We start from the raw sequence: 26738 nt of genomic DNA on the forward strand, positions 1-26738 counted from the left end.
TCCTGTGCCTGCTGGTTCTGGATGGTCCTGTGTCTGCTGGTTCTTATGGTCCTGTGCCTGCTGGTTCTGGATGGTCCTGTGTTGCTGGTGAAGCGGGCACTGTCCCCTCACCTCAGCTCCAGGGTTTCTTCCTGTCCCGCTGAGCTGCTTTCTGGCTCTCCCTCTAGTTTGGGAGGGACAAGCTTGGACGTTGCCAAACTGAAAATGCCCTACGTAAGGAGGAAGAAACGTTTTCATTTTTAAGGGTTACTTACCCACGGAAATACAATGCTGATAGACACAGGTTAACATAAAAAACCAAACAAAACACCCACAACTTTATTGGAAGGACGTTTAGCACAGTGATTATGTACATGGACTTTGGGTTCAGGCTGCTCAGTTAGGTGTCTAATCTCATGTCAACAACTTACTGTGTATGTCAGGGAGCTACTCAACATCTCCCTGCTTCCGTTTCCTTATCTGTTAAATGGGGGTAAGAATAACATTCACCTCAGAAGTTTGTTGATCTTTGCTCTGAGCCTGCCACAGGGTGACCAGCCATCCCGGTTTTCCTCGGACTCTTCTGGTTTAGCCCTGAAGGTCACACATCCAGGGAAGCCCCTCTATCTCAGGCAAACAGGATCATGGATCATCCACCTGGCAGTGAGGACCTACTTAATCCTATTATTTACTCATCAAACATTTATTAAGCAGCTACTGCCTCCCCAACATTATACTTGTGACTACAGAGAACAGGATGAGTATGTTAGGAAGCAGGGAAGGACACACGTGAAATATACAACCTGGTCTCTGAAGCAGTGTGCTGCCGTGAGCTGCCCATCAGAGTCACCTGGGGGCATTAGAACTCCCAATGCCCAGCCTTCCTACGGACCATCAGTACTTGGTGACGCCCCCCAAGTGATTCCAATGTGCAGCCAAGTTTGCGACTGCTGCCCTAGGGGAGTAACTGGTTCAGTGGTTCTCAACCTTGGCTGCACATTAGAATCACCTGGGAATCTTTTTAAAATCCTGATTTCTGGGCCTCATCCTCCGGAAATTCTGTTTCTTTGTTATGGGGTGGGACCACAACATTAGTAACAAAGAAACAGAATTTCCGGAGGATGAGGCCCAGAAATCAGGATTTTAAAAAGACTCCCCATTAGTAACAAAGAAACAGAATTTCCGGAGGATGAGGCCCAGAAATCAGGATTTTAAAAAGATTCCCAGGTGATTCTAATGTGCAGCCAAGGATGAGAACCACTGCTTTAAGCAGTCTTGCCAGGGCACGTGGCCCCAAACACGTGAGTATCCTTGAGAGTAATTGCCTCGGGAGCTATGCCCTTGTTCCACAGAAGCATCTATTGCTCGAAACATTAGTGGTGCTCCTTCCGGGACTTTTCAGTGGGTCTGAGGCACGTTGTGTTGACTCTCCTTTGGCATACGGTAGAAGCTTCCAACACTGATGGTGCAGAGCCAGAGCTGATGGCAAACTGGTTACCACGCTGGGTCCTCCTGCTTCATGTTAGGAGCAATCACACTTAACCATAAGTACCAGTGTGACTTAAAAAGAATGACACAACTTTTTTTTTTTTGCATCAGCTGTCTCTAAAGAAAATTTCAAGAAAGAAATTCTAAAGATGTTTGGTGAACTATCTTCCCAAACAGACTTCTGAGACTGCTTGAGAGGAAACAGCGCCTCGTTTGCTGGTGTGCTTTTGCATGTCTGTTGGAAATCTGGTGGCCCTCCCTCCTTCGTTGTTACATCAAGTGTGCATATCGATCAGCTGGCGTTGTTTCTTCATTTGCTAGCTGCATTGTTCTCTCTTTCTTAGCACTTGTATCTGCTGCCTCTGAGGACATCGCTACTCTTTGCTGGGTTTTCCAAATTCACATCTGTTAATTTGACATGCAGATGCCTCTTTGCAAAAGAAGCCTTTGAAAAGAACTGCTCGCAGCAGTGTGGGAAGCCAGACGCTGCCGCAATTCTGATGTATTTCTCTTCTTGTCAAGAAAACCGTCAGGACTAGAGCAGAATTGTAGATTTGTTGCTGAAGGGAATCTTAGTGGGTGTCAGCTCATGTGTTTTTTTTTTCTTTTTTAATCCTCACCCGAGGATATTTTCCCATTGATTTTCAGAGAGAGTGGAGGAGAGAGGGAAAGACAGGGAGAAACCTCAATGTGAAAAAAAACACACATTGATTGGTTGCCTCCTGCAGGCCCCGGACCAGGGCCCAGGCCAGGGAGGAGCCTGCAACTGAAGTATGTGCCCTTGACCAGAATTGAATCCGGGACTCTTTGGTCCACAGGCCGACGCTCTCTATCCACTGAGCCAAACCAGTTAGGGCTCAGCTCATGTTTTGTTTGGTTTCTTAGTTTGATGTTTGTGAATGTGTGTGTTTAAAATTTTTTAAGTACTGCGTGTGGCAAATGGGTATAATTCTGGCTCCTTTACTTTTAGGTCCTTTACAAATTTCTAAAATGCAGACCCTGGTCCATTCCTCTGTGAATGCAAGTTTCTGCTCCTGAGTCGATTGAGGGTTAAGCTCACACTGAGCTTGTCTTTGAAGAGAATAAAGGAAAGTGAGTGTCTCATTAAGCGCTTACAGTCTGACAGGTGCTGGGTGAAGTCAGGTTGCTTGGGTTGAGGTTCTTCATGTTCAAGTCAAGTTTTACTACCTCCTTTAGTGCTGAACTCTAAGCTGTCTCAGCATATTCTTAGCTGAGCTCTCTCACAACGCAGCAATTGGCTAAATCATCATACTCAGATTCAGGAACTTTCCACAAATTTTAAAATTGGAGACTAACTCTTCCCTTTTTGAGTGAAAGGAATGCTTCATTCATGCTTCTAGCTGCATTCACTTCTTTAGTCTTCCTGACCTTGAGCAAGGTCTTCCTGGCCTTAAGAAATTATGCCATGACATACAATCTTTTTACCCACATCAACGCCAAGTAACCCAGGGGTTTCTAAGCCAAAGCATTTGATCCCGATGAGCTCCAGCTCAATGGAGGCCATTCATGTTTCCGCTGGAAGAGCGATTAGAGAGAGATTGGGGAGGGAGAATCAGCAGGATTGACTGAGTATGGGAGATAAATAGAGAGGAGAGTCTAGCATAATTCTCCACCTGGCTGGCAACCAGATTCTGTGAACAGTTGGGAGAGCATTCTTGGAGATACTCTCTCACCGGGTGTTGCTCTACATGATAACCAGAGAAAGCAAGGCTTTCCAAATAGCCCAGTGCAGCAGACACGAGGAAAGAAGGGCCCCATCTTGCTTGCACAGTGTCTGCTGTCTCTTTGATAGCTAGAGAAAAGAGCTCTATTAGTCATTAAACCTCCCAGAGACATATTGAAATCCTTAGACCTGTCATTAGTTCAGCTTGATCCTGTTCTTCCAGTTAATCTGACTTATTCGCATGATTCAGGCTTCCATAGAGCAGAAGAGGTTCTGGTCTTAACAGTGGAGTTAGCAAAACATGATGTAAGTGGTAGGGTTTTAAGAAAATACACATTCCCTGACCTCTGAGACTTCCAGTCTCAGGGACAATTTCAAAAATGAGTAATTTGACTGGTTCAAGTGGGTGCCAACTTGAACCCCCACTGAGGAGGCAATTCACACCTCCCATAGAAGACAGTGCTTGAGCCAATAAGTAAACGAAAATTAGCCATTTAGAGAAAAGAGGTGGAGGGAGGGAGGATATTCTGGGCAAAGGCAGCAGCATATACAAAGGCACAGAAGAGTGAAGATACAGGGAATAGCTGGAGAACTGCCTGTGTGTATGGCTGGAACGCAGGAAGTGGGAGATGAGTTATGTAGGGGTCCATGTGCCCAGGTTTTGTCCATGATCAGCCACTTAGGAGTCTAAATACCATGCTCTGATGGCTGTTGAGAACAGATTAGGGTGAAATAGGCCAGGTGCTCCATGGAAGAGCAGATGAGAGATTGGGAAGGGAGAAGCAGCAGGATTGACTGAGTATGGGAGATAAATAGGGAGGAGAGTCTAGCATAATTCTCCACCTTTCATTTTGTACAAGTAAGTGGAAGGTATTGTTTTACTGCTCACTGAGACTGGGGGCCACAGAATGAGAAGAACTGAAAGATCACAAATTCAGATCGGATATGTGGAGTTTTACGATAACCTCTGGAGTATCAAGCAGAGGTGGGTTATCATTCACTGTATATGCAGGTATGGTACTGAGATGAACATTTACCAACTGCTAGCTTCCCAAGAATTAAGTCACTTATTCCACTCCCTCTCTCCCTGTGCCCATGTCCCGGTCACACCCGAATCAATCACTTTTCTAAGATCACACGCATGAGCACCGTAGTTCCATTTCTCTTAATTATAATTTTATTCATCCAGACTTTCTAGGCATTTCTCTTTTAGATTAAAATACTTTTGCATTATTATTTTAATTTCAAAGACTTACTACACCCTTTTCCCTCCTATTACTTTCTTGTTCTTATACTGTATGGCTCCCTCAGGGTTTGTAGAACTGCTTCAAGTTTATTAGGCACATTAATCAGGTCTACGAGTATCCTGACAATTTGCACTAGAGTTTTGAAATGGGAAGAGGGTTACCTGCCCTCATGTCTAGAGGTTCCTTTCACTCCTTAGGCCAAATTGATTTTTATGTGTGCTCATCTACAGGAAATGATTGTCCACAAATTTAAACTGTAAACAAAAATTATGCCACGGGGCTGAGGAAGTTTGGAATAGGTTCGACAAATGATCACCTCTTATGAATATTTAAGGAACCAATATTGATTAAGAATTTCATATGTGCTGAGGAAAGAGTGGCTAGCAAGATTGTTTATTATCTTCTGCGTATACCCCCAAACACTTGAATCATATCTTACTAATAAATTATTCCTGAGTTATAGTCCATTAATAAATTAAACAAAATGTGGGCTTTTAGAGTTTTGTCTGATAGATTTTTGTATTAACACCAAGAGGCTAAGTTTACTTTTTTAAAAATTTTTTTAAATATATTTTTTGATTTTTTACAGAGAGGAAGGGAGAGGGATAGAGAGTTAGAAACATCGATGAGAGAGAAACATCGATCAGCTGCCTCCTGTACACTCCCTACTGGGTATGTGCCCGCAACCAAGGTACATGCCCTTGACTGGAATCGAACCTGGGACCCTTCGGTCCCCAGGCCGACGCTCTATCCACTGAGCCAAACCGGTTAGGGCTAAGTTTACTTTTTAGGACTATTCTAGTTAAGATAAAAAGCAGAACGTACACTCTCCAACAGTTAGTCTTTGCAAATGAAGAATAAGCAGAAGAGCATGTATGCCCTGGGATCTTTCCTGCTGGACCCCGTGCCATGAGGATTTACCTTTCTTTTCTTCTAGGTCTTTTTCTACTGCTCTTATACGGCAGTGAGCGCCTTGCCTATATAAACATAGGGCCCCTAAACTTTGGGGACTCCAACCTTGTGTTTCGTTCTGAAACACTTGGAAGCCAGAGAACAGTGAAGATGTACAATGATGTTGAATCTCATTCTTGTAAGATGTAAATCCGCAATCAAAGCACATGGGCCACAAAGTATTTGAACAAGTGGAAATCAAAGATAGGAAGGATCAAAGTTACCCTGACACTAATTTAATGGTAGGCATAACTGTTACTGTGTTCCGTGATCATTACGCTTAAGTGGTGAGCAGTTCAGGTAAATAGCTTTAATTAGGATTATTTTCCATCTTCTCCAGTCAAATATTTCCAAAGACATCTGAAAGAAGAGGCAGTTCAAGAAAAAGAGTTCATATGTCATTCTCTTCCTTTTTGCCTCTCCTCTATACCCCACCAACTAACATGCCCAATCCTAGTCACTCATTTCCTCTCAACTTCACCTTCATGATGTACCTGATGATGCCCTATTCTGATTGTAGAGGAACATAGTATTCACCCTGAAGTCATGGTATCCCCAATATCTAGCCCTCCAGCCACACAGAACCAAGAAAGCCTGAGGTCAGAAAGGGTTAAAGCAAGGTTAAGGGAGGAAAATGAGAGGCTCCTTGAACACATGGGTTCTGGGCTCTCCTGACCAAGGCAATGCCATCTGCCCCTGTGGGTTCCTTTGCATGGAAAGTTCTGATGCTGGGGTAGGTGCTATTCTGGTGCTATACTGGGGGGCAGCATAAAGTAGGTTAGCACTGGTGAGGATCAGCAGCAGTGGATGTGTGCCATAAGCACCAGAGAGAAGAGGATGAGGAAATGTGAACCGAAACTGTAGAGCTAAGTATCTGCTTACAGGAGTCAAGTTCTGATCCAGAGGCTGCCCCTGGATGTGGAGGGAGCAGGCCAGAGAAGGGTGAAGGGGCAGATCAAGGACAGCTTGGCAGAGGGACTTGAGATACACAGTGACTGTATGGGCCTTGGTTCAAGTGGTTCTCAAATTCGGAGGTGCTGTTGCCTGAAGGTGAGGCAGGTTGTCAGACAATGACGGCAACCTGGCACATTGGAACCACATAAGGAGTTTGAAAAATACCCTTCCCTGGGTCCCACACCCGAAGATTCTGGTTTAATTGGACTGGGGAGCAGCCTGAGCCTGGCAATCATCTAAAGTTTCCAGGAGATCTACTCTGAAAATCCTACTAGACTGAGAGCCACTGCCCCAGAGGGAGCAATGCCAGGTGGGGTCCGGGCTGGACCTCTGAGGGCCAGCGCTGTCACTGAAGGACTGCCTACGCTTGTAGCTCCCAGAAGGAATCTGGCTTTACAGCACCTACAGTACAAGACAATGCTCTTGTCAAGTGATGTGGAAGCCAACCGTGGGGAGGCTAACAGGGGCTGGACAAAGGGGTGTTCCCCCTCTACCCCTGGATGGGGAAGTTGGTAAAGCAGAGGATGAGAGAAGTATTTTTACCTTCTCCCACGTGAAGAAAAGATCCATGCGCGATATTCCTCTTGAATTGCCTTTCCCGCAACTGGTTATGCCTAGCCTATTCCAACCTCCCTGAATGCCTTTTCTTCCCAGGCTTTGGTGGAAGTCACTGCTCTTTGCTAAAATCCGAAGCGTTTAAAGATGTAAGCTGGTGTTAGTTTGGGGATTCTAGGAAATGGGGGCCTGTCTGCCACACTTACAAAGCGAACACATTATGTTTTGTAGGTTTGATAGCACCGACCCTCATCAAAGCCTGGATGCCAGGCACATGGAGCTCCAGGAGATGGAATCCGCCATGGCCTCCATTTCCGATTCTGCCAGCTTGTTTGAGGTCAACGTTCCTGACTACAGGCAGCTGAGGCAGTGCCGGAGGGAGATCTGCCAGCTGAAGGAGCTCTGGGACACCGTTGGCATGGTGACCTCCAACATCCATGCCTGGGAGGCCACCCCATGGAAGAGTATCAACGTGGAGGCTATGGACTTGGAGTGCAAAAGGTTTGCCAGGTACCTGCGGAACCTCGACAAGGAGGTCAGGGCCTGGGATGCATTCACAGGCCTGGAAAGCATGGTGTTGAACACGCTGACCTCCCTGAGGGCAGTGGCTGAGCTGCAGAACCCGGCCATCCGGGAGCGGCACTGGAGGCAGCTGATGCAGGCCACGGGCGTGAGCTTCACCATGGGCGAGGGCACCACCCTGGCACAGCTTCTGCAGCTCCAGTTGCACCGCTTTGAGGACGAGGTCCAGGGCATCGTGGACAGAGCTGTGAAGGAGATGGGTATGGAGAAGACCTTAAAGGAGCTGCAGGCCACGTGGGCCGGCATGGAGTTCCAGTACGAGCCCCACCTGCGGACCAGCGTCCCTCTGCTGCGTTCAGATGAGGACCTCATCGAGGTTTTGGAGGATAACCAAGTCCAGCTTCAGAACCTGATGATGTCCAAGTACATAGCCTTTTTCCTGGAAGAAGTGTCGGGCTGGCAGAAGAAGCTGTCCACGGCGGACGCTGTCATCTCAGCGTGGTTTGATGTGCAGCGGACATGGTCCCACCTGGAAAGTATATTCATTGGCTCTGAAGACATCCGGGCTCAGCTGCCCCAGGTACCTGCTCAGGGAATGCTGCTTGTTTCCTTACCTGAGCCAAGGGAAGAGCACCCAGTCCCTGCATCCGGGCCTAGACCAGTGATGGCGAACCTACGACACGCGTGTCAGAGGTGACACGCGAACTCATTTTTTTGGTTGATTTTTCTTTGTTAAATGGCATTTCAATATATAAAATAAATATCAAAAATATAAGTCTTTGTTTTACTATGTTTGCAAATATCAAAAAATTTCTATTTCTATATGTGACATGGCACCAGAGTTAAGTTAGGGTTTTTCAAAATGCTGACACGCCGAGCTCAAAAGGTTCGCCATCACTGGCCTAGACCTTCCCTTCTCTGCCACTCACCATGGCTTCACTCAAAGGCGTCTCCAACAAACATGACCTGACACGCCGCCAAAAGTCAGGCAGAAAAAAAGGGAGAAGGTGAAACACGCGGTATCAGCTTGTTCATAGACGGGTGGGGAAAGAGAGGAGAACTTGGTTTTTAAAAAGTAAATACAAGGAAGGGGAGAAATATTAGTACTGCCGTCTGGGATGAGCCGCTCATGGGTCACTCCGCAGGTCATTGCAATGCAGGTCTAGACTAGCAGGGGACTTGCTTTGCTGGCAAACTCCAGCTACTTCTCAGCAGTGAGCCATTCTGCAAACCCCATGTCTGCGCCAGATGCTAAATACCTGTCTTCAGCTAAATAGTGAGCGATGAATTTCTCTAAAACATGTGTTCTCATTTCTCCCTTCCCCGAGGTTGATTGCCTCTTGTCCTAATTATTGTGCCATTATCCCGCCCTCCTCTCAGTGGGCTCTAATTCATTTACAACGTTTTTTAATTTTTGTGGCCTTTTTCTCTATCTCTTCAGCACAGAAAGTTCTTTGCTTACAAATCAGTTTGATTCCAGAATGTAACATGTAGTTCAGGTCTTGCTTGAAAGTTAAAGCACATTTCATTAAAACGTTATATGTTTCCAACTCATCCCACAAAAGCATGTGGAATGGAATAATGCAGATGAAAGGTTGTACATTTGGAATGAAAGGCAACAGAGAAGTAACAATTCTGTTAGAGCCATTGTAATTCAGCCAAACTGAGCAAGCCAGACTTTTTCCCTCCAATGCCCGTGATGGAGGAGGAGCAGGTCTCATTAGAAGGTAAGGACACAGGTGGAGACTTCTGTAGACTTTATAGGGAGCATTCGAGAACTTGCAATTACACATAATAAAGAATTAGCATCATTAACTTCTCAACACAGGTTGGTGTTAAAATATGTAAATATACATTCATTTTCTTTGTATTAGCAATGCAACAACAGAGGCAATTTCAAAACAACAAAATCAGTCATAATCTTACACTCTGACTAGTAGCTAATTACATTCAATTATGAATATTTCCCAACTTTTGTTCATGTATGTACATAGTTTTACATAATTGTTCTTGGCATAACTATACTTTTTATCCAGCTCTTTTTATTCAAACATTTATGCTGGATATTTCCAATACGTCTGTACCCTTGATACTTTGTCATCTTTAATTGGAGTAAAATATCTCATTGAGGAATCATGATTTACTCAACCCTGCCCTCTGGTTGGTAAACCTTCTTAGGAGAGAGGTGTGGATGCAGAGGTCTGGAGCGGACAGGCCACCGGGTGGGCTCAAGTCCTCACGCTCCCACTTGCAGGGCCTGGGCAAGTTACTTAGCTCTCTCTTCCCTAGTTTCCTCACATGCCAATTGGGACTAATATTGATGCCTACTTCAGGAAATTAATTTAAATAGTACACATCGTATACACCATTATGGTTGTTTGTATGCAATAATAATACCACAGCTGTAAGCAGGTGCCAGGTATTGGGATAAAGTGCTGAACATATCATATATTATTGTCTCAGTCATTTCAGCAACCCTGTGAGGGTGTGGGTGTTTGGGGAAAACAATGGTATCTAGATAACTTTGACATTACATTTGCTGAGGACAAACTTACCTTGGTTATAGTACAAAACTTCTGCATGGACCCAGAAAAAAACCATTGGGTTCACTATCTACCTGACTTAGGAATTATGTGTTTAATGCCAACAGCTCTCAAAGGGTGGTTCGGTGGCCCCTGAGGGGTCGCTGAGACCTTTTCAGGAGATCCTCGAGGTCAAACTTACCTTAATAACAAGCTAAAGTGTATTTATTGGCTTTTTTACGCTCATTCCTCCATGAGCGAGCAGGGGGGCTTCCCAGGAGCCATGTGACATGAGCTGTCACAACAGACCAAATGCAGGAACAGACAGGACAGTCTGGCCGTCTTCTGAGTTAGACCTGACACAAAAGAGATTTGAAGAAGAAGTAAAACAATGCTACTTCTTTCTCTGAGTTACTTTGTTTGGAAAATATTATTTTATTTTTTAATATGTTTTTATTGATTTCAGAGAGGAAGGGAGAGGGAGAGAGAGATAGAAATATCAATGAGAAAGAGACATTGATTGGCTGCCTCCTGCATGCCCCCCTACCCCCTGGGGATCGAACCCACAACCTGGGCATGTGCCCTGACTGGGAATTGAACTGGGGACCTCTTGGTTCATGCATTGATGCTCAACCACTGAACCGCACCGGCTTGGCTGGCAAATATTATTTTAGACAAATACATATTATTATGTTAACTAATAAGATTAATATTGTTACTTTTTAAATGAATTAACACATATTTTTTAAATTTTTCAACTTCGAAATTTTTATAGCTTCTAATGTAGAGGATATATTGATAGATATAATTATCTACTTACAAAGAGGTTCAACTCTTTGTACTCCAACAATTGTTTTACAGTGTAAGGGAATATTAAGATCAAAATGTTTGTGAGCTCCAGGCTTAAGCTAAAGGTATTGCCTTCTTGGAGTCTTAGGACAGCCTACAAACAGGTTTTCGTTCTGACTCGCTACGGAAGGGGGCTTCTTAGCGTGGAGGGGAGTGGGAGTTCATTGTCTTTCTGTTTTTACTTGCAGGATTCTGAAAGATTTGAGGGCATCGACATGGACTTTAAAGAGCTCGCTTATGATGCTCAGAAAACTCCAAATGTGGTGGAAGCCACCAACAAGCCAGGGCTTTATGAGAGGCTGGAGGACATTCAGAGCAGGTGAGGGCTGCTTGCTGCCCCTTGGTGAGGACGGAGGAGGCCTGTCCTCCCCTCTGTCCCTGAGGTCCTCGCTTCATTTAACCGCCCAAGGGAGCGAGCATGTGTCTGTGTGTGTGCCTTGGTTTGCTTGCACAGTGGGTAATACAGGGTGTAATGATGGAAATGGATCAGTGTGGCGGCGGAAACTGCCCCTGCTGATCTCCGCATGTGTTCTATGTGTTGCATGTTTCTGCGTGGAGGCAATGCCAATGGCTAGACTCTAGCCCAGGGGTGGGCAAACTTTTTGACTCGAGGGCCACAATGGGTTCTTAAACTGGACCGGAGGGCCGGAACAAAAGCATGGATGGAGTGTTTGTGTGAACTAATATAAATTCAATGAAAACATCATTACATAAAAGGGTACGGTCTTTTTTTTTTAGTTTTATTCATTTCAAAAGGGCCGGATCCTTGCCCACGGCTGCTCTAGAGTGATGCTTTCTTAATGCAAATAACTCACCTGCATTGGCTTTAAGGTCTTCAGGTGTGACCATGACCGGGAGCCGCGGTTTGCCAACCACGGGTCTAGGCAGACTGAGTTAGGAAGTTCTGTGTTTGCTCATAGATTGTACCTGTGTGAAAAGGCCCTGGCGGAGTACTTGGACACCAAAAGGCTGGCCTTCCCCAGGTTTTACTTCCTCTCCTCTTCTGATCTGTTAGATATCCTTTCCAACGGCACAGCCCCACAGCAGGTAAGCCAAGGGAATGCTTGTAGAACCCCCCCCAAAGGACTGAAGAGCCCCAGAAGGGGGGTTTTGGGTTCCCCATATGCCTCCTCCCTTCCTAACTTCAGAGCTTCCTCATTTCCAAACATCACTGCTTCTCAGGACGCCCTCCGACTCACCAATGGCTCTTTCTCCCTGCGGTAGAGTTGGAGAAGCTCTGAAGATGGCAAAATGATGCCTCTGGAGAGAGATCCAGTCAATAGCAGTCAAAAGTCATAGCTAAGCCCGGCAGGTGCGGCTCAGTAGTTGAGTGTAGACCCATGAACCAGGAGGTCATGGTTCGATTCCCAACCAGGGCACATGCCTGGGTTGTGGGCTTGATCCCCAGTAGGAGGCATGCTGGAGGCAGCCAGTTGATGATTCTCTCTCATCATTGATGTTTCTCTTTCTCTCTCTCCCTTTCTCTCTTCCTCTCTCTGAAATCAATAAAAACATTTTAAAAAGCTGAAGCTAAAACTCTCCGTGGGGAGATGAGATGGAAGCTGTGTTAACTTGACATCGGGTGGTTTAGTTGAAAGAGTGCATACGAGAAGCCCAAATTTCGGGTCCCACCACCTGTTCTGGCCCCTTATTAGCCATATAGTCACTGCATATTGCTTCTTTGAAACAAACTTTTCTCATCTGTAAAATAGAAGAAGCCTACTGTGTTACAAGATTTTTAATTACTAAAGTAACTAATTGAAGCGTTGTTGATATTCGGAGCTATAGTCAGTGGTTTTCAAACTTGAGCGGGTTCAGAATCAGCTGGAAGGCTTGTTAAAATACAGACCCCTAGGCCTGTCCTAGAGGGTCTGATTCAATAGGTATGAATTTGCAGTTCCAAGGATTTCCCAAGTGAAGCTGCCGGTCTGGGACCACACGCTGAGGGCCACTGCTATCTATGACGGAGGCTGAGTCTCACAGTGAATGATGGGAGGGAGGGATACTGTCTCTACTGCATGCTCCGTGTGCTTTCCTCCCTCCTCCCCAAAGAGATGTTTTTAGTTCTCTTATTTTTCTTGAGACTGAGGAGACACAGTCCAAGACTTTATTCAGAAGTCACTTGGATGAGTTCTCTTTCTCCTTCAGTGTGATTTTGTTACTCATTCGAAGTATAGCTGGTCTCTCTTTACTTTCAGTTTCAAGGTTTTCCACCTCATTTATTTGCTTGTTTGAATATGTAGAATTCTAAAAGTCAAACTATACACAAAGATGTGAGGTGTCACTCATTCCCCTATTCCCTCCGTGCATCACCACCTCCTTCCCTCTTTGGGAGCCAATTCCATTAGTGTTGGTTTGCCTTTCCCATGTCTATATCTGCAAAGATAAGCAGGTGGACATTTACATTTGTACATTTTCTTCTTCCCATTTCTTTCTTACACAAAAGGTAGCAAGCTTTTTTTTTACTTAGTTATCTATCCTGGAAATCACTCCATATCAATTCAAAGATATCTCCCTCTTTATTTTTACATCTGCATCATACTCCATGGACTAATACAATGTAGTCTGGCCATAAGTTGTTGATAATATTTTGCAATGACAAATAATGCAGCATTAAAAAACTTTGAGCCTTGTATTATTGGAGGTTTACCTTCCAGGTAAATTCCTAGAAATAAGGCTGTGGGGTCAAAGGGTAAATGGCATGTGATCTTGGTAGATTTGCCACATGTTCCCTCATAGCAGCTGGATCTTTTCCCATCACCACCGGCTTCTCCAGCAGCTAAAAGATGGCACCCATGCCTAAGCTTTCCGTGCTTGTCACTAACTTTCTAACTTAGTGAAATTATGTTTTTGTTAAGGAGAAAGTGCTAAAGAGAGATTAATCTTAATAGTTACATCCCTTTTTTTCCCCTATAGATTAAAATATTTCCAAAGCAGCGCAGGCACAGTGGAGCTGAAATATTTATCACGTTAACATTCTGTTTTGTAACTATATGTTCATTAATTCTATGTATAGGAGGAGGTCAGAGATCGTTGCCAGACCTTTTAAACCTCTGCACGTGATATACTCATTCTTTATTCTTTATTTTTATTTATTTATCTCGTGGTTTGAGTAAATCTCTACGTGGTGCCCCACACCTCCCACCCTGAGAGATAAAGCATGATAGAGTACTTCCCAATTCCTTCTACGTCTGTGACTCTCTTTAGTTTTCACATGTGAGTGATTCAGTGATTGGGTTTGGAATTCATGAGCCACAGCAAATTTCCCTTACATTCCTGCAGGCTTAGCTCTGCTGTTTCTGCTTAGGGAAGTCATCTGAGCCTGCCTGCCTGCTATTTTCTTAACCTTTCTAGGTAGCCTGATTTCTTTCTCTCTGGATCGCTGAGATAAAAATTTAAATTACATTTTAATTTTAGAAAATTTGTGTCTGTTTAAATACTTGCTTTATTTTATTAATTTTTTCAACACATAATGAGAGCCTTTTTCCTACCTGAAAACCAAGGCTTTCATTCTCTTCAAAAATTTTCCTTTCAGTAAGTTGAGATTCTGTTTTCTCTGTGCTCTATGCATTACCTTTATATATTCATATATATTTTCACAGATCTTATATTTTCATACATATTTTTTATCTCTTAGTCCTCTTCCTTGGCATTCTGCAGTAATTTTTCAAGTTTACCCACCCTGTTTAATTTGCTTGTCTTAGTCAGTCCTTTAATATTGCTAACATTGTTGCAAACTGTGCTGTGTCATTTGTTGGTTTCCTTACTTTATTTTTCTACCTCTATCATCTCATCTGACCTTTCACCTCATTTTATAGAGCTCTTGTTTCTTTCATTTAATTGAAAACAATGCAAGGTGACCTTTTTCATAATGACTTCTGTTTCCTTCATTAAAGCTACACACACACACACACACACACACACCCTTACTCTATATTTTGAGTCCTATTTTCCCCTTCTTTTAAGTTGCAGGATACGTCTATGGGTCCTATATTGTTTGTTCAATGTTTATTTATTCTTAAATTTAAGCAAAGGTTCATCCCATGAAGATCTTTGCCCCAAGTCACCATGATCTTGAACACCTTCACAGCCCACAAATACACAAACGTTTTCATCTCATCTCATAAGCTAGAGAGCTGGTTACTGTAAGTGTAAAACTACACTCAAGGTTCCTGCAGCCTGAAGGACCTTATCCTTCACAAACCTCCTTCAGAGAACACTTTTCTGCTTGTTGTTCCTCCTGGAGCCTGCTGTTTCCCTCACCCCTGGACCACAGTATGGCTCTGTCTAGCGTTTTTTCTAGAGAGCCTGCCTGGGCTCCGTGGTGAAGGACATCTGTGTCATGAGACACCATGCTAGGGAGACACCCGGCACAGCCAGGCTCTCTGCTGGGGGTGAGCATGCCTGCCCTGGCTTTGGACCCTCTAGATCAGCGGTTCTCAACCTGTGGGTCTCGACCCCTTTGGAGGTCGAACAACCCTTTCACAGGGGTCGCCTAAATACATCCTGCATATCAGATATTTACATTACGATTCATAACAGTAGCAACATTACAGTTACGAAGTAGCAACGAAAATAATTTTATGGTTGGGGGTCACCACAACATGAGGAACTGTATTAAAGGGTCGCAACATTAGGAAGGTTGAGAACCACTGCTCCAGATGTTTGTCTGCTTCACCAAAGCACTTCCAACAACTGGGTGACTTCTTCCACAGACTCCAGATTCATGGGTGTTAGCATTCTTCTGCAGGCTACACTGGGCTGATCTCCTGCCCCACAGTAGTATTTTCTTAGGAAGAGGATCTAGTAATATAATACTAGAATTCCTACTAGTATTACATTACTTTGGCCACTTCTACTCATTTAGTTGGTTCCCATTGTCACATCACCATCATTCCCCAAGCTTCTTCTAAGTATTTGGTACCCAGCCCTCTAATAGTTGTCACATGCTAGACCTCTAAACAACACCTTCTCCAATCCGTTGCCATGGTTTCCCCTCATAGGTTCAACGCCACCTTTCCAAACTCTTTGACAATATGGCCAGGATGCAGTTCCAGCTGGACGCCAGTGAGCAGCCAACCAAGATAAGTCTCGGCATGTACAGCAAGGAGGAGGAATATGTGGCCTTCAGCGAGCCCTGCAGCTGCAGTGGGCAGGTGCTGTGAAAGTCCTTTCTCTCATGTCTGCCTTCAGATACCGTCAGCACTGACCTTCGGCATGGCCTTTGACCTTGGGCCAGAGCTGCTTTCTGTGTCCCATTGAACCCGCAGCTTTCGCTTCCGTTGACTTGATCCGACCCTGCAGCAGCCTCTCATGCCTGCTTTCCTTTCTCTGGGAAGGACGTGTGTCAGTGTTCAGGTATCTGCCTTAACCAAAGACCTGTGCAGAGAGAAAGGAAATGCACATAAACAGCTCTCTGAGTTGACGAGAAAAGGTTTACAATGGTTAGCAGTACTGGAGACTTTGACACGACATCCCCTGGAGCACCCCACAGGGAACCAGGAACACGGACATCTGCCCCAGGAGAAAACACCCCTTAAAATCAACCATTTTCCTGAAATGTCACTTCTCTGTTCAAATGCACCCCAGAGTCATTCCCTCCTTGCAGAGCCAAGAACTCTGCCTCCAGATTTCTGTTTATAATTCAAGAAACATAGCCCAGCCAGTGTTGCTCAGTGGATTGAGCTTCATTCCATGCACCAAGAGGTCACCTTGATGCCTGGTCAGAGTATATGCCAGGAATCCAGGCTTGATCCCTAGTAGGGGTGTCAGGAGGCAGCTGACTGATGTTTCTCATAGATGTTTCTATCTCTCTCTCCCTCCCCCTTTTATTCTCTAAAAAAATCAATAACAACATTTTTTTAAGAAAGAAACAAAAAGCATGGGACAGTTTTCTGCTCCAACCCCTTTACCATCCTTCACCATTACCACTAGATATAAGCCTTCTTCATTCATTACCCTGAATGACCCAAGTAGTAGTAACAGCTAGAGAAAATATCTTTTGTAGAGTTTCACCTTCATCCACATGTGTCTTGGAAAGTAATTCCAATACTGAAAATAATCAGACTGCTTTATGAGAGGAACCCTAGGGTTTGGTTCAGAATGTGCTCTTTTTGTAGACTGAGAAAGCATTTAGTTGGAAAATATAATCCCGGTTCACATCTCCATTTTCATGGACAAAGTCATGAAAATCCACTGATTTATTTACACCTACCTCAACCCAGATTAGGACTTCCTTTATGAACCCTGGATGGCAGTCTGCCCCCCAACCAATCCCCTTAGCCTGCCACTCTGTCCTGTGTGTTCAATGGGAACATCCCCCGCAGTTAGTTGAGCCTGGTGCTCACCTATAACTTGGGTTACACAGATGAGCCGTCATCTCCTATGCCTGTGGCAGCCACTGGAGTTGTCCTCAGGGCTTGGCTGCACTGTCTTCACTCCCTCGGGCTAAGAGGAAGGGCACGTGTATTACTGATCATATCTTCTCAGAAACCAGGGGCTAAGCCAGAGGTCTTCTTTCAGGTGGAAACATGGTTGAACCACGTGCTTGCTCACATGAAGGCCACCGTGAGGCATGAGATGACCGACGGTGTGACTGCCTATGAGGAAAAGCCCAGGGAGCAGTGGCTCTTTGACTATCCAGCTCAGGTACATCCTAACCAGAGCTTCATGGGCCCCGGCTCCACTGGGCTCTCTTTCCCGGGGACCTTGGTCAACCTTCAGGGGTGACCAGACATCAGACTCAGTATTGGCTTCACAGTCAGGAGAAGCTGGTCTGTGAGGCGTCAGCAAGAGGGACTATGAGAATTGTCAGCCGTGACCTAATTCAACCAAAACCTGGGGAAAGGAGGGGTTGTTGTTTTTGCCCTCACTGGCTGCCGTAGGGAGAAAATGTAAACAGGTCGACTGGTTGACCCAGACCGCTTTATGCCAAGCTCACTGCTGAGTCCGGGCAACACCAGAAGGGACCAGGACCCTGAACCTGCCCAACTGGAGTTCACAGACTGCATTTCTTACAGATGGGCCTGGAGTGGTGACCAAAGGGGCTCGGGGCACTCGGGGGCATAGGGCTAGGCAGTGGGGCCTGGGGACCACCTCCCTGAGAATATGCTGCTCAAGCTGAGGTTTGAAATAGGAGTTTATGAGGTAATGATGGAGGGGAAGAGCAGCCAAGCATGAGGGAAAGCCTGTGTAAGGTCTCAGTAGCAAGGGGAGCATAGTGTATCTAAGGAATTTGGAGGAACTGGGTGTGGTTGAAGCAAGAGTAAGCAGTGGAGGGAACAAAAGGCAGCAGAATAATTCTGGAGAGGAAACGAAGCTAGTTCTTATAGGCCATGTTAGGGAGTCTGACTTGATTCTAAGTCATGTCTGAATCCTTTAGTGGGTTGGTTCTCAGGAGGGTAATAGAGAGCAGGAAAAACTAATGAGAATTTTTTAATGACTCTGGCTGCAGTATACCCCTCCTCCTTTCCCCTTCTGGTAGCATAATACTAGTGTTGGTATATTTGGGATTGTAAGTATTTGCTGGTAATTGCAGTCATAGGAGTAGGTGAGGTTGCTCTTGGAAGATATGTAGATTGAAATGAGAATATAGAACAAACCCATGAGCATCACTCAGAGGCTGGATAGGCAGGGAGGAGCCAGTAAAGCAGAATGAGAAATGGTACCTTTTTAGGTAGAAGAAAAACCAGGGAATAGTAATCATGGAAACCAAAAGAAGAAACTTGATAGCAGGCCAGAGGTCAATTATGTCATGCACTCCTAAGAGACCAAGCAAAATAGAGGCTGAGGAATGTCTGTGAACTTGGGGAGGCCATTTCAGTGGAGTGCATGGGGCTGAGAAGTGAGAAAAGGGTGGGGAAATGTTGGCAGCAATTGTGACAGTGAGAAGAGAAGGGACATAGGTGGGTACTGCATGAGAGAAGAGGTATTTTTAACAGTACAGTTGCTGCATCACATTCAAACCATATCAACAAGATGCCAATGCAGGAGGAACTCCTATAACAAGACCCAATGTCTAAATCCAAAGGCAAAGCGGATAAACTAGGGAGTGGTGCCTTTATTGCAGCAGGATTCTCTCTTTCACAAAGTGGGTGACTCCCTTTGTTTACTTGAATCAGAATTTTGAGGCATGGAAACTTGTTGCCTGCTGCTGTTATAACTTATCTTCCAACCATGTCTCCCAAAGCAAATGATCCTACAGGTGATCAGTGTATCTAACTTCTCCACCATGAAGAATCAAAATCATACGTTTTTCATATCAAGTTTCCCAATAAACAGAAGAAATGTTCATTTGAATTCCCTTTTTCCCATTTATTTATTTTGAATTTCTGAAAAATGCAAATCATATTATCACATTGAATTTTGGTATAATTCACCTTGACCTTCAAGAGTAGGCTTTCAACACTATAAGCTTTAAGAAATAAAAAATGTAGTGAAAGTATTACATACAAGCAAGATACACCACAAGTGATCAGCAATGGCTCACTAAACTGAAATACTCGGACCCCAAGAGGATTTAGGATGACAGCAAAGACTGAGTGTGTTTGAGATTCCAATCAACATATTGTTATTCTCCCAAGCACAGGATGGATGCTGCAAAACTGAATGATCAGTGTAGCAATTTCTAAAAGCCACTGACAATGACTAGAGTAAGTCTTTGGTTGTTCTTAACCAAATGGTATACTTTTTAAGAGCAGAAAGTACTTGCCCCACTGCGTTGTAATCACTTCACATCACCAAGGATTCACAGGCATGGCTCACTTAATCCATGCTGGTGGAGAGGGTGGGAAGGGGCTATGCCACCCACACAGTCACATTCTGAGTCCCTTGGTGTGATGAGTGGACTGGTTTTGGAAACAGTCCTGGTAAAGGCTTTGCTGAGTGCCTCTTGTTGCCACAGGTGGCCCTGACCTGCACCCAGATCTGGTGGACCACAGAGGTGGGCATGGCATTTGCCAGGCTGGAGGAAGGCTATGAGAGTGCCATGAAAGACTATTACAAGAAGCAAGTGGCCCAGCTCAAAACCCTCATCACCATGCTGATTGGCCAGCTCTCCAAGGGGGACCGACAGAAGGTCATGACCATATGCACCATCGATGTGCACGCCCGGGACGTGGTGGCCAAGATGATTGCTCAGAAGGTGAGTACCAAACACGCAGGAGCCCCCCCTCTCTGTGGGCACACCAATATTGGAGTTAGGAAGAGGCTCACATACAGACAAAGCATGGGGGCCCAGACTCTGCACTGGCCATAGAGCTGGGAACGGATCAGGGTGTCTGCTCCGGCCTTCAAAACCCCCATAGAAACAGGTAATCAGAGCAGCTCATGCCTTCTGAGCTGTGGCGGGCACAGTGTGCTGTGCCCTTAACTACAAGACAACACCCAAGTCATCCAGAGCCTGTGTGTCCTGTGGCTAAGGGCCACCTGCTACCTGCTGGGCACTGTTTCACCCAGCTGCTCTGCCACTCTGTCTTAGGTGGACAGTGCCCAGGCCTTTCTCTGGCTGTCCCAGCTGCGGCATCGTTGGGATGATGAGGCCAAACACTGCTTTGCCAACATCTGTGATGCCCAGTTTCTATATTCCTATGAGTACCTGGGAAATACACCTCGCCTTGTGATCACACCTTTGACAGACAGGTGAGTGCTGGCATCAGCCACTGACAGAAACCTGCTCTCTGGCTCACGCATCCAGTGGCCATCCAGCATCAAGGCTGCTGTCACTCGGGTTCACAGAGTTCTAGGGGGAGGGCTTGATGAACACAACAGATGTAAAGTAAAACCAAAAGAACAAACCACAGAGCAAACCAATGAGCCATGACTTTTTGAGGAATTACTGGGCAGTCATATACACCTGCGTTCTAACACCAGCTCTAACCCATGCCAGCTGTGTGACCATGAGAAACTTGATCTCATTTTTGGTTTCCTCATCTGTGAAATGGAGGTAGTAACTCACACCTCACGGGTTTTATAAGGATAAAAGACATCAATGCTTGTAAGAAGCTTAGTGTGTGTAAATGCTCAGTAAATGATCCCTATGATTATTTTCTTATCAATCAATCCGCACATTTATTCAGCACCTCTCACTCTGGGAATACAAAGATGAAAGCGAGGTAGTTCCTACTGTTAGGATCTTATGGTTTTTTTAGGGAACCGTATTCTCTGTCATTTATATTAATTCATTTATGAATTCATGCCAGACACTGAGCTAGTCCCTGGGAATGACTAAAACATTCCTTGCCCTTAAACTCCAATTCCAGTGAGGGAAATAGGACATATGTAGGTAATAATTTAAATAGCACAAGGGGAAAACGTGTAAGGCCATAGTACCAAGGAGGGCTCAAAGCCGTATGCTACAGATTTCCAAGCAAGGGACTTAGCAGTGTAAGCCTCCTAGCACAGACGGGGGTCCCACCCGCTGTGGGAAGAGGAGGACTGGGAACACTTCAGCGAAGAGATCTTATCTAATCCGACCTGACCCTCAAGGATGTGTAGGATTCCAATAGTGTTTCAGTGGGTTGTAGAATGGCTGTTAGGGTATCATGCAATTGTACAGAAATCTGTGCATGTGTCACTTTTTCTAATGAGACAATCTGTGGTACTCAATAACGGTTCAAGTGGTCTGGGATCCCCAAAAGTTAAAGAACTACCAATAAGAATTCTAGAAAATGATGCCCTAACTGGTTTGGCTCAGTGGATAGAGCATCAGCCTGCGGACTGAAAGGTCCCAGGTTTGATTCCGGTCAAGGGCATATACCTTGGTTGCGGGCACATCCCCAGTAGGAGGTGTGTAGGAGGCAGCTGATCAATGTTTCTCTCTCGTCAATGTTTCTGACTCTCTATCCCTCTCCCTTCCTCTCTGTAAAAAATCAATAAAATATATATTTTTTTAAAAAGAATTCTAGAAAATGAAATTCTGTGGGCAGAGTCATGGAAATGGGGAAACTCCAGACATGCTCCTGGAAGTCGATTCTTGAATTTTTGAGAGGTAGTTGTTCATGAGGCTGGGAAAATGGGTAAAAGTCAGACTATAAATTAGGAAGAAGACATTTTTATTCAGTAAGTACTGATAAACTGTTGAAAATTTTTCATCAGAGGAATAAAATGATGAAAACTGTATTTTATGAAGATTTATTTGAGAGCAGAACATGGGCAAAGGAGAGAAAGGACAGGGGAATAAGGTCATGGTCCCTGTGAGAAATGATATTTTAATTCTGCGGAGATTTCTGCAAATTCTAAGAGCTAGTGCCCTTTCCCCTTATAATTCCATCGAACGCTGAATCTCTTCTTCTCCAAAAGGAGTTGTATATCTGAATGACTGGCTCACCCCAAATAGGTGACTTGTAGGTAATGAAGAGACCATCATAAATTTTGAAGGATAAAATGGCCAAATAGAATCTGTGTCATCTTTTACTTGATTTTTGCTCTGCCTATTTTAAGTGTTATTGCATGTGTCCTGGTTAAATTCTCAAATATACTTCCAAACAATGTTTAGTTAAATTGTAATCACTGTGCTCCTGGAATAGGATGTGGGAAATGCAGAGGAGTTGAAAATCTAAACATCATCCACAAAGTAAGATCTCATGGTTTATCTCCCCCACCCCCATGCTTTTCACTTTGTAATTCACTTTCCCTGCTATTCTGGAAAGATCTTCCATCCAGAATCCCACCCAGACCATTCCCCACTTCCTCCTTCCTGGGGAACCCTGTAGAGGTCACACCACTCTCTCTCTCATCACTCCCCACTGCACTTGGACTAAAACCTGAGTTCCTCGTGGGACCTAGTAATTCCTACCAACCACCCTGAGGCCTGGCACTGACCTCCTGTCTGTTCCTTGATCCCTTTAAGTTCATTCCAACTTAGAGCCTTTTGCATAAGTAGTTCCCTCTGCCTGGAATGTCCCTCTCTTCCACTGTCACCTTCTCACCCTTTAGTTCTACTCTCAGTTCTGAGGAGACTCTTTCTAACAGACACTCTCTCCCTGCGTGCACACATGTATACACACACACACACACACACACACACACACACACACACAGCAATGACCCTGATGGCTCACTCTGCTTGTCTTCTTCCTGACCTTGCCCACATTCTGAAATGACCTTGCTCGCTTGCTTGCTGGCTGCATTCCCTTTTGGAATATGAGCTTTGCAATCAGGAACCTCTGTGTTTTGTTTGTCGCTATGTCACCAGCACCCAGTAGATGCTGAATAAATACGGCTCAGATAAACGAATGGTGGCTGAACATTGAAGTATAAGAATGGGCAGAATCCGGAAGGGGAGGTTGACTCAGAGGAGGCACCTACGCAGGAGTCTGTCTGCGTCTCTGCTGCTGAAGGACACAGGGCAATGAGGTCATACGAGAAGTGATATTTCTGTCTTCTGCTCTTAGCTGGGGACCACCCTCCTCCCTGCCCCAGCTTAGGCTACAAGGCAGATACCGTCTGTTCAAGGGAGATGCAGATTTCTCTGCAGCAGGGATGGCAAAAGCAGTAGCAGCGTGGGGAGGGGAGGTTGGTATCTTCAAGGTTTGACGTGGGCTCCATCCGTTGGTGGGAATCATTCAGTGAGGGTTAAAGGAAAAGCTTTCTCACCTGCATCTTCACTCGGAGTGGCCCCTCTCATGTTCCTTTGACTTTCTAGCGACTCTCAGCAAGACACCTCCCCTAAACAGGGAGGAAGTCCGATACAGAATGCTCTGTGACAGTAATATTTTGATATATTTGCCTGGCCTGAATCATGATCTAATAGAACATCACTTGGAACAGAACAATGAAGCTTTCCTCTATCTGAGCAATTTAATCAGAATCTGTCTGTGATGACATTGACGTTGATTTGCTCACTGCTCCACACCCAGGACCCAGCACCATGCCTGGCACATAGTAGGCACGCACGGAATACTCCTGATCTGGATGCAGTGAAACGATTGCTGAGACTTTCAGGTGTGCCCCGCTTCGCCATACCATTCAGAATATTGCCTTCCCCTCCACTGACATATCAGACATTATCGCTCCAAGTGATAAAAAGTACAAGACTTTCTTTGCCCGGGGGCTTCATGCCTGCCAATGAGTTGAAGAAGATAATTACCTCTTTTGGACTTAGGAGTCTCTAGAACTCTAATGCTAAATGCCTTATAGAGGGAGAGGCGAGGGCTTTGGCAATGAGTTGTTTCTAAAGCAGGAAATTATCACCTCTTCTATGAAATAATGCAAATAAGAACTTGAAAGGAAGATTTGCTGCAAACAATGGTGCGTACCATATAGACCTTGACCTTGTTTTGCACATTAGACGCTTTTCCGACAAAGTAGGATGTTGTGAATATTTACATGGCACATTCCATTTTCTCAATGACTTCCATTATTATCTCAAGAAAGGTTTTGCACAGAAAAAAAAATTTGCCTTAACACAGAAAATCACATTTTAAAGAGCATCCAGCTTTTGCTGGTGTGTAGCTTAAGTACATTTAATTCTCTCCTGCCAGAGGAATTAATCAAATGGACAATTGATCCATGCAACCTTTGCACATTCATTAAAAGCACACCCGCATTACAGTGCGTCCCACTGACTATGCCTGTTTCTTTGGAATTTCCCACCGCCTGGATGGGACTTGAATGTATAAGCAGGCACGTGGGCTCAGCGCTGTCGCAGGGCCCTGGCACGATGCTAAGTGGAACTAAATGGAAATGCTTTTTCAGGCTGAACAAAAGCGATTCTCATAAGTTGTGTCTTAACCTTCGGACGGTCCTCCCTCTTGTCCCCCTCACCTTCACACACAAACGCCCCTTCAGCCCTGGGCTGTGTTAAGTAATGTTTTAATCAACCACTTACCAATTTTGAGCACCTCTTCATTTCTCAGCAACCACTGCAAGCAGGTGAGATGTCATTGTTGCAAGAGTCTTTGAAGGTGATTTCCTGGGCAAGGGCACTAGCAAAAGTCATACACTTTTTTAAAAAAGTTTTTTATCTGACATTTTTATGGAAAAACTTAGTAATCTGTAAACAAAGAAAATAAGTCACCCAGAGGTAATCATTGTTAATATTGCTTCTACATGTAGACTTTGAAAAACTGAAACTGCAAACATATACTGTGTGTAAAATGTCATAGATCGCTCTTTTTATTTAAATCATGTGCTTATTCTCTAAATATTCTTCTAAAACATTCTAATAGCTGCATTCCCTTCTACTTACAAGTATCTCATGATTTATCTAACATTATGGGATATTTAAGTTATATCTAAGCTTTTACTGTTAAAATTAAGGCTGTCTGAACTCACTTTTATATGAATTTTTACTACATTTCTCATTAATTCACCAGGAAAGATTCCAAGAAGCAGGATAATTGGATGACACATACTTTCAAATTATTCTTGAAAAAAATGTTGCTCTCACTTTTGCTAGTTTATGAGAGTGTTCATCTCACAGAATTCTCGACAGCATTAAGTATTATTGTTAAAATACTATTAATTTTATGTCTCATTTGAAGTTGGGTGATCTTAATTACTCACAGGCCTGAGCATTTTTATGTATTTATTGGCTATTATATTTTCCTCTTGTGTGAATTATTTGTTACTGTCATTGCCCATTTTTTTACTTTTATACTTATAAAGCCCCTGCCTATTTCAAGATCAGTTTAATATTCACCTTATTTTATCATAGTTTCTTTTATTTTACTTTTTCCTTTAACCTCTTCTAATTCTTTGGTGAACTTTTTGTCAATTGAATAAAGTGAGCATTTTCATCAAAACATTTTTAGTTACACTCTGGCCAGGTGGTTCAGTGGGATGGAGCATCATCCCATACACCAAAAGGATTTGGGTTCTATTCCTGGTCAGGGCACATACCTAGGTTGCAGGTTCTATCCCTGGTCAAGGCATGTGTGGGAGGCACCCAATCATGTCGCTCTCTCTCTCTTTCTCAAAACCAATTAAAAAAACATATCCGTGGGTGAGGATCTAAAACAACAACAACAAAACAAAACAAAAACAGTTACAAGTGATAGAAGTCAAACTCAAACTAACTTACACAGAAAGAGGCCTTTTATCTCACCTACCTGGGAAATGAGTCCAGCTTGCTGTAGTGTAACCATCTCCCGGGCCTTGATAGGGCTTGAAGTCTCCGATCATGGCTTTACTTTCTTCTGAGTACTGACTTCTCTCTCCCACAGATTTTCTTTGTATGGCTGGAAAGATGTCCTCCATACCTACACCTTATGACTTTGGATTCAGACCCTCTCTTGCCCAGTACCGTACATCAGATTCCTTGAAGGGACTCTGAATGGTTCTGTCTCGATCATGTGCTCATCTCTGATGACCAGTGAGATTAGTATTTTGCCCAAACTTGTGCCTACCCCTGGGAGGATGGGAAATATTTTGATTGGCAGCCCATCAGAATTCATGGTGTAGCAGGAATGACTTCCCAAAGTATCATCCTACAGAAACTATAAGCTATGTTGTAAGGACGTGGAGGAACAGGAACCCTCTTAAATTGCTGGTGGGGATAACAAATGATCCAGCCACTTTGGAAAATTGTTTGACAGTTTCTTAGAAAGTTAAACATAAAACTGCCACACCATCCAGCAATTCCCCTCCTAGGTATACACCCAAGAGAAATGGAAACATTCATCTACAGAAATACACACAAATTTCACAGCAGCATTACTTATAATAGCCCCCAACTAAAATAGCCTGTGTTCATCAACTTGTGAGTGGACAGACCAAATGGGTCATGTCTCTGAAATGGAATACTATTCAGACATAAAGAGGAACAAACAACTGACACCTTATCTAGATGTCCTCAATTCTAGAGGTGACTTAAAACCCACAGAAACTATCTCAGGGAGCATATGGTTTGATTTTTTCATTTAAGTAATGAGTAATAGGCCCTTTTCCTTTTTGCTTTGTGATGTTTGCTCTACCATATTCAAAGTTCTGCGTCTATGAAACTACCTCAAAATAGCTATTTTGTTTCATCAGTATGTTAATTTATCT

The 26738-nt window shown here is 44.2% G+C and overlaps 1 protein-coding gene across 1 annotated transcript in view; it reads left to right on the forward strand.

Moving 5' to 3' along the window:
* Positions 1–26738, forward strand: part of DNAH9 (dynein, axonemal, heavy chain 9) — a 362890-nt gene that overhangs the window by 73661 nt on the left and 262491 nt on the right. The window contains exons 19-25 of the mRNA XM_005875413.2: positions 7090–7960; positions 10940–11070; positions 11672–11798; positions 15755–15907; positions 17274–17399; positions 19654–19893; positions 20230–20390. Of these exons, the coding sequence (XP_005875475.1) occupies positions 7090–7960; positions 10940–11070; positions 11672–11798; positions 15755–15907; positions 17274–17399; positions 19654–19893; positions 20230–20390 (1809 nt within the window). The remainder of the gene's footprint in view (positions 1–7089; positions 7961–10939; positions 11071–11671; positions 11799–15754; positions 15908–17273; positions 17400–19653; positions 19894–20229; positions 20391–26738) is intronic.

The sequence above is a fragment of the Myotis brandtii genome, unplaced genomic scaffold (genome assembly GCF_000412655.1).
Source record: "Myotis brandtii unplaced genomic scaffold, ASM41265v1 scaffold461, whole genome shotgun sequence".
Lineage (NCBI taxonomy): Eukaryota > Metazoa > Chordata > Mammalia > Chiroptera > Vespertilionidae > Myotis > Myotis brandtii.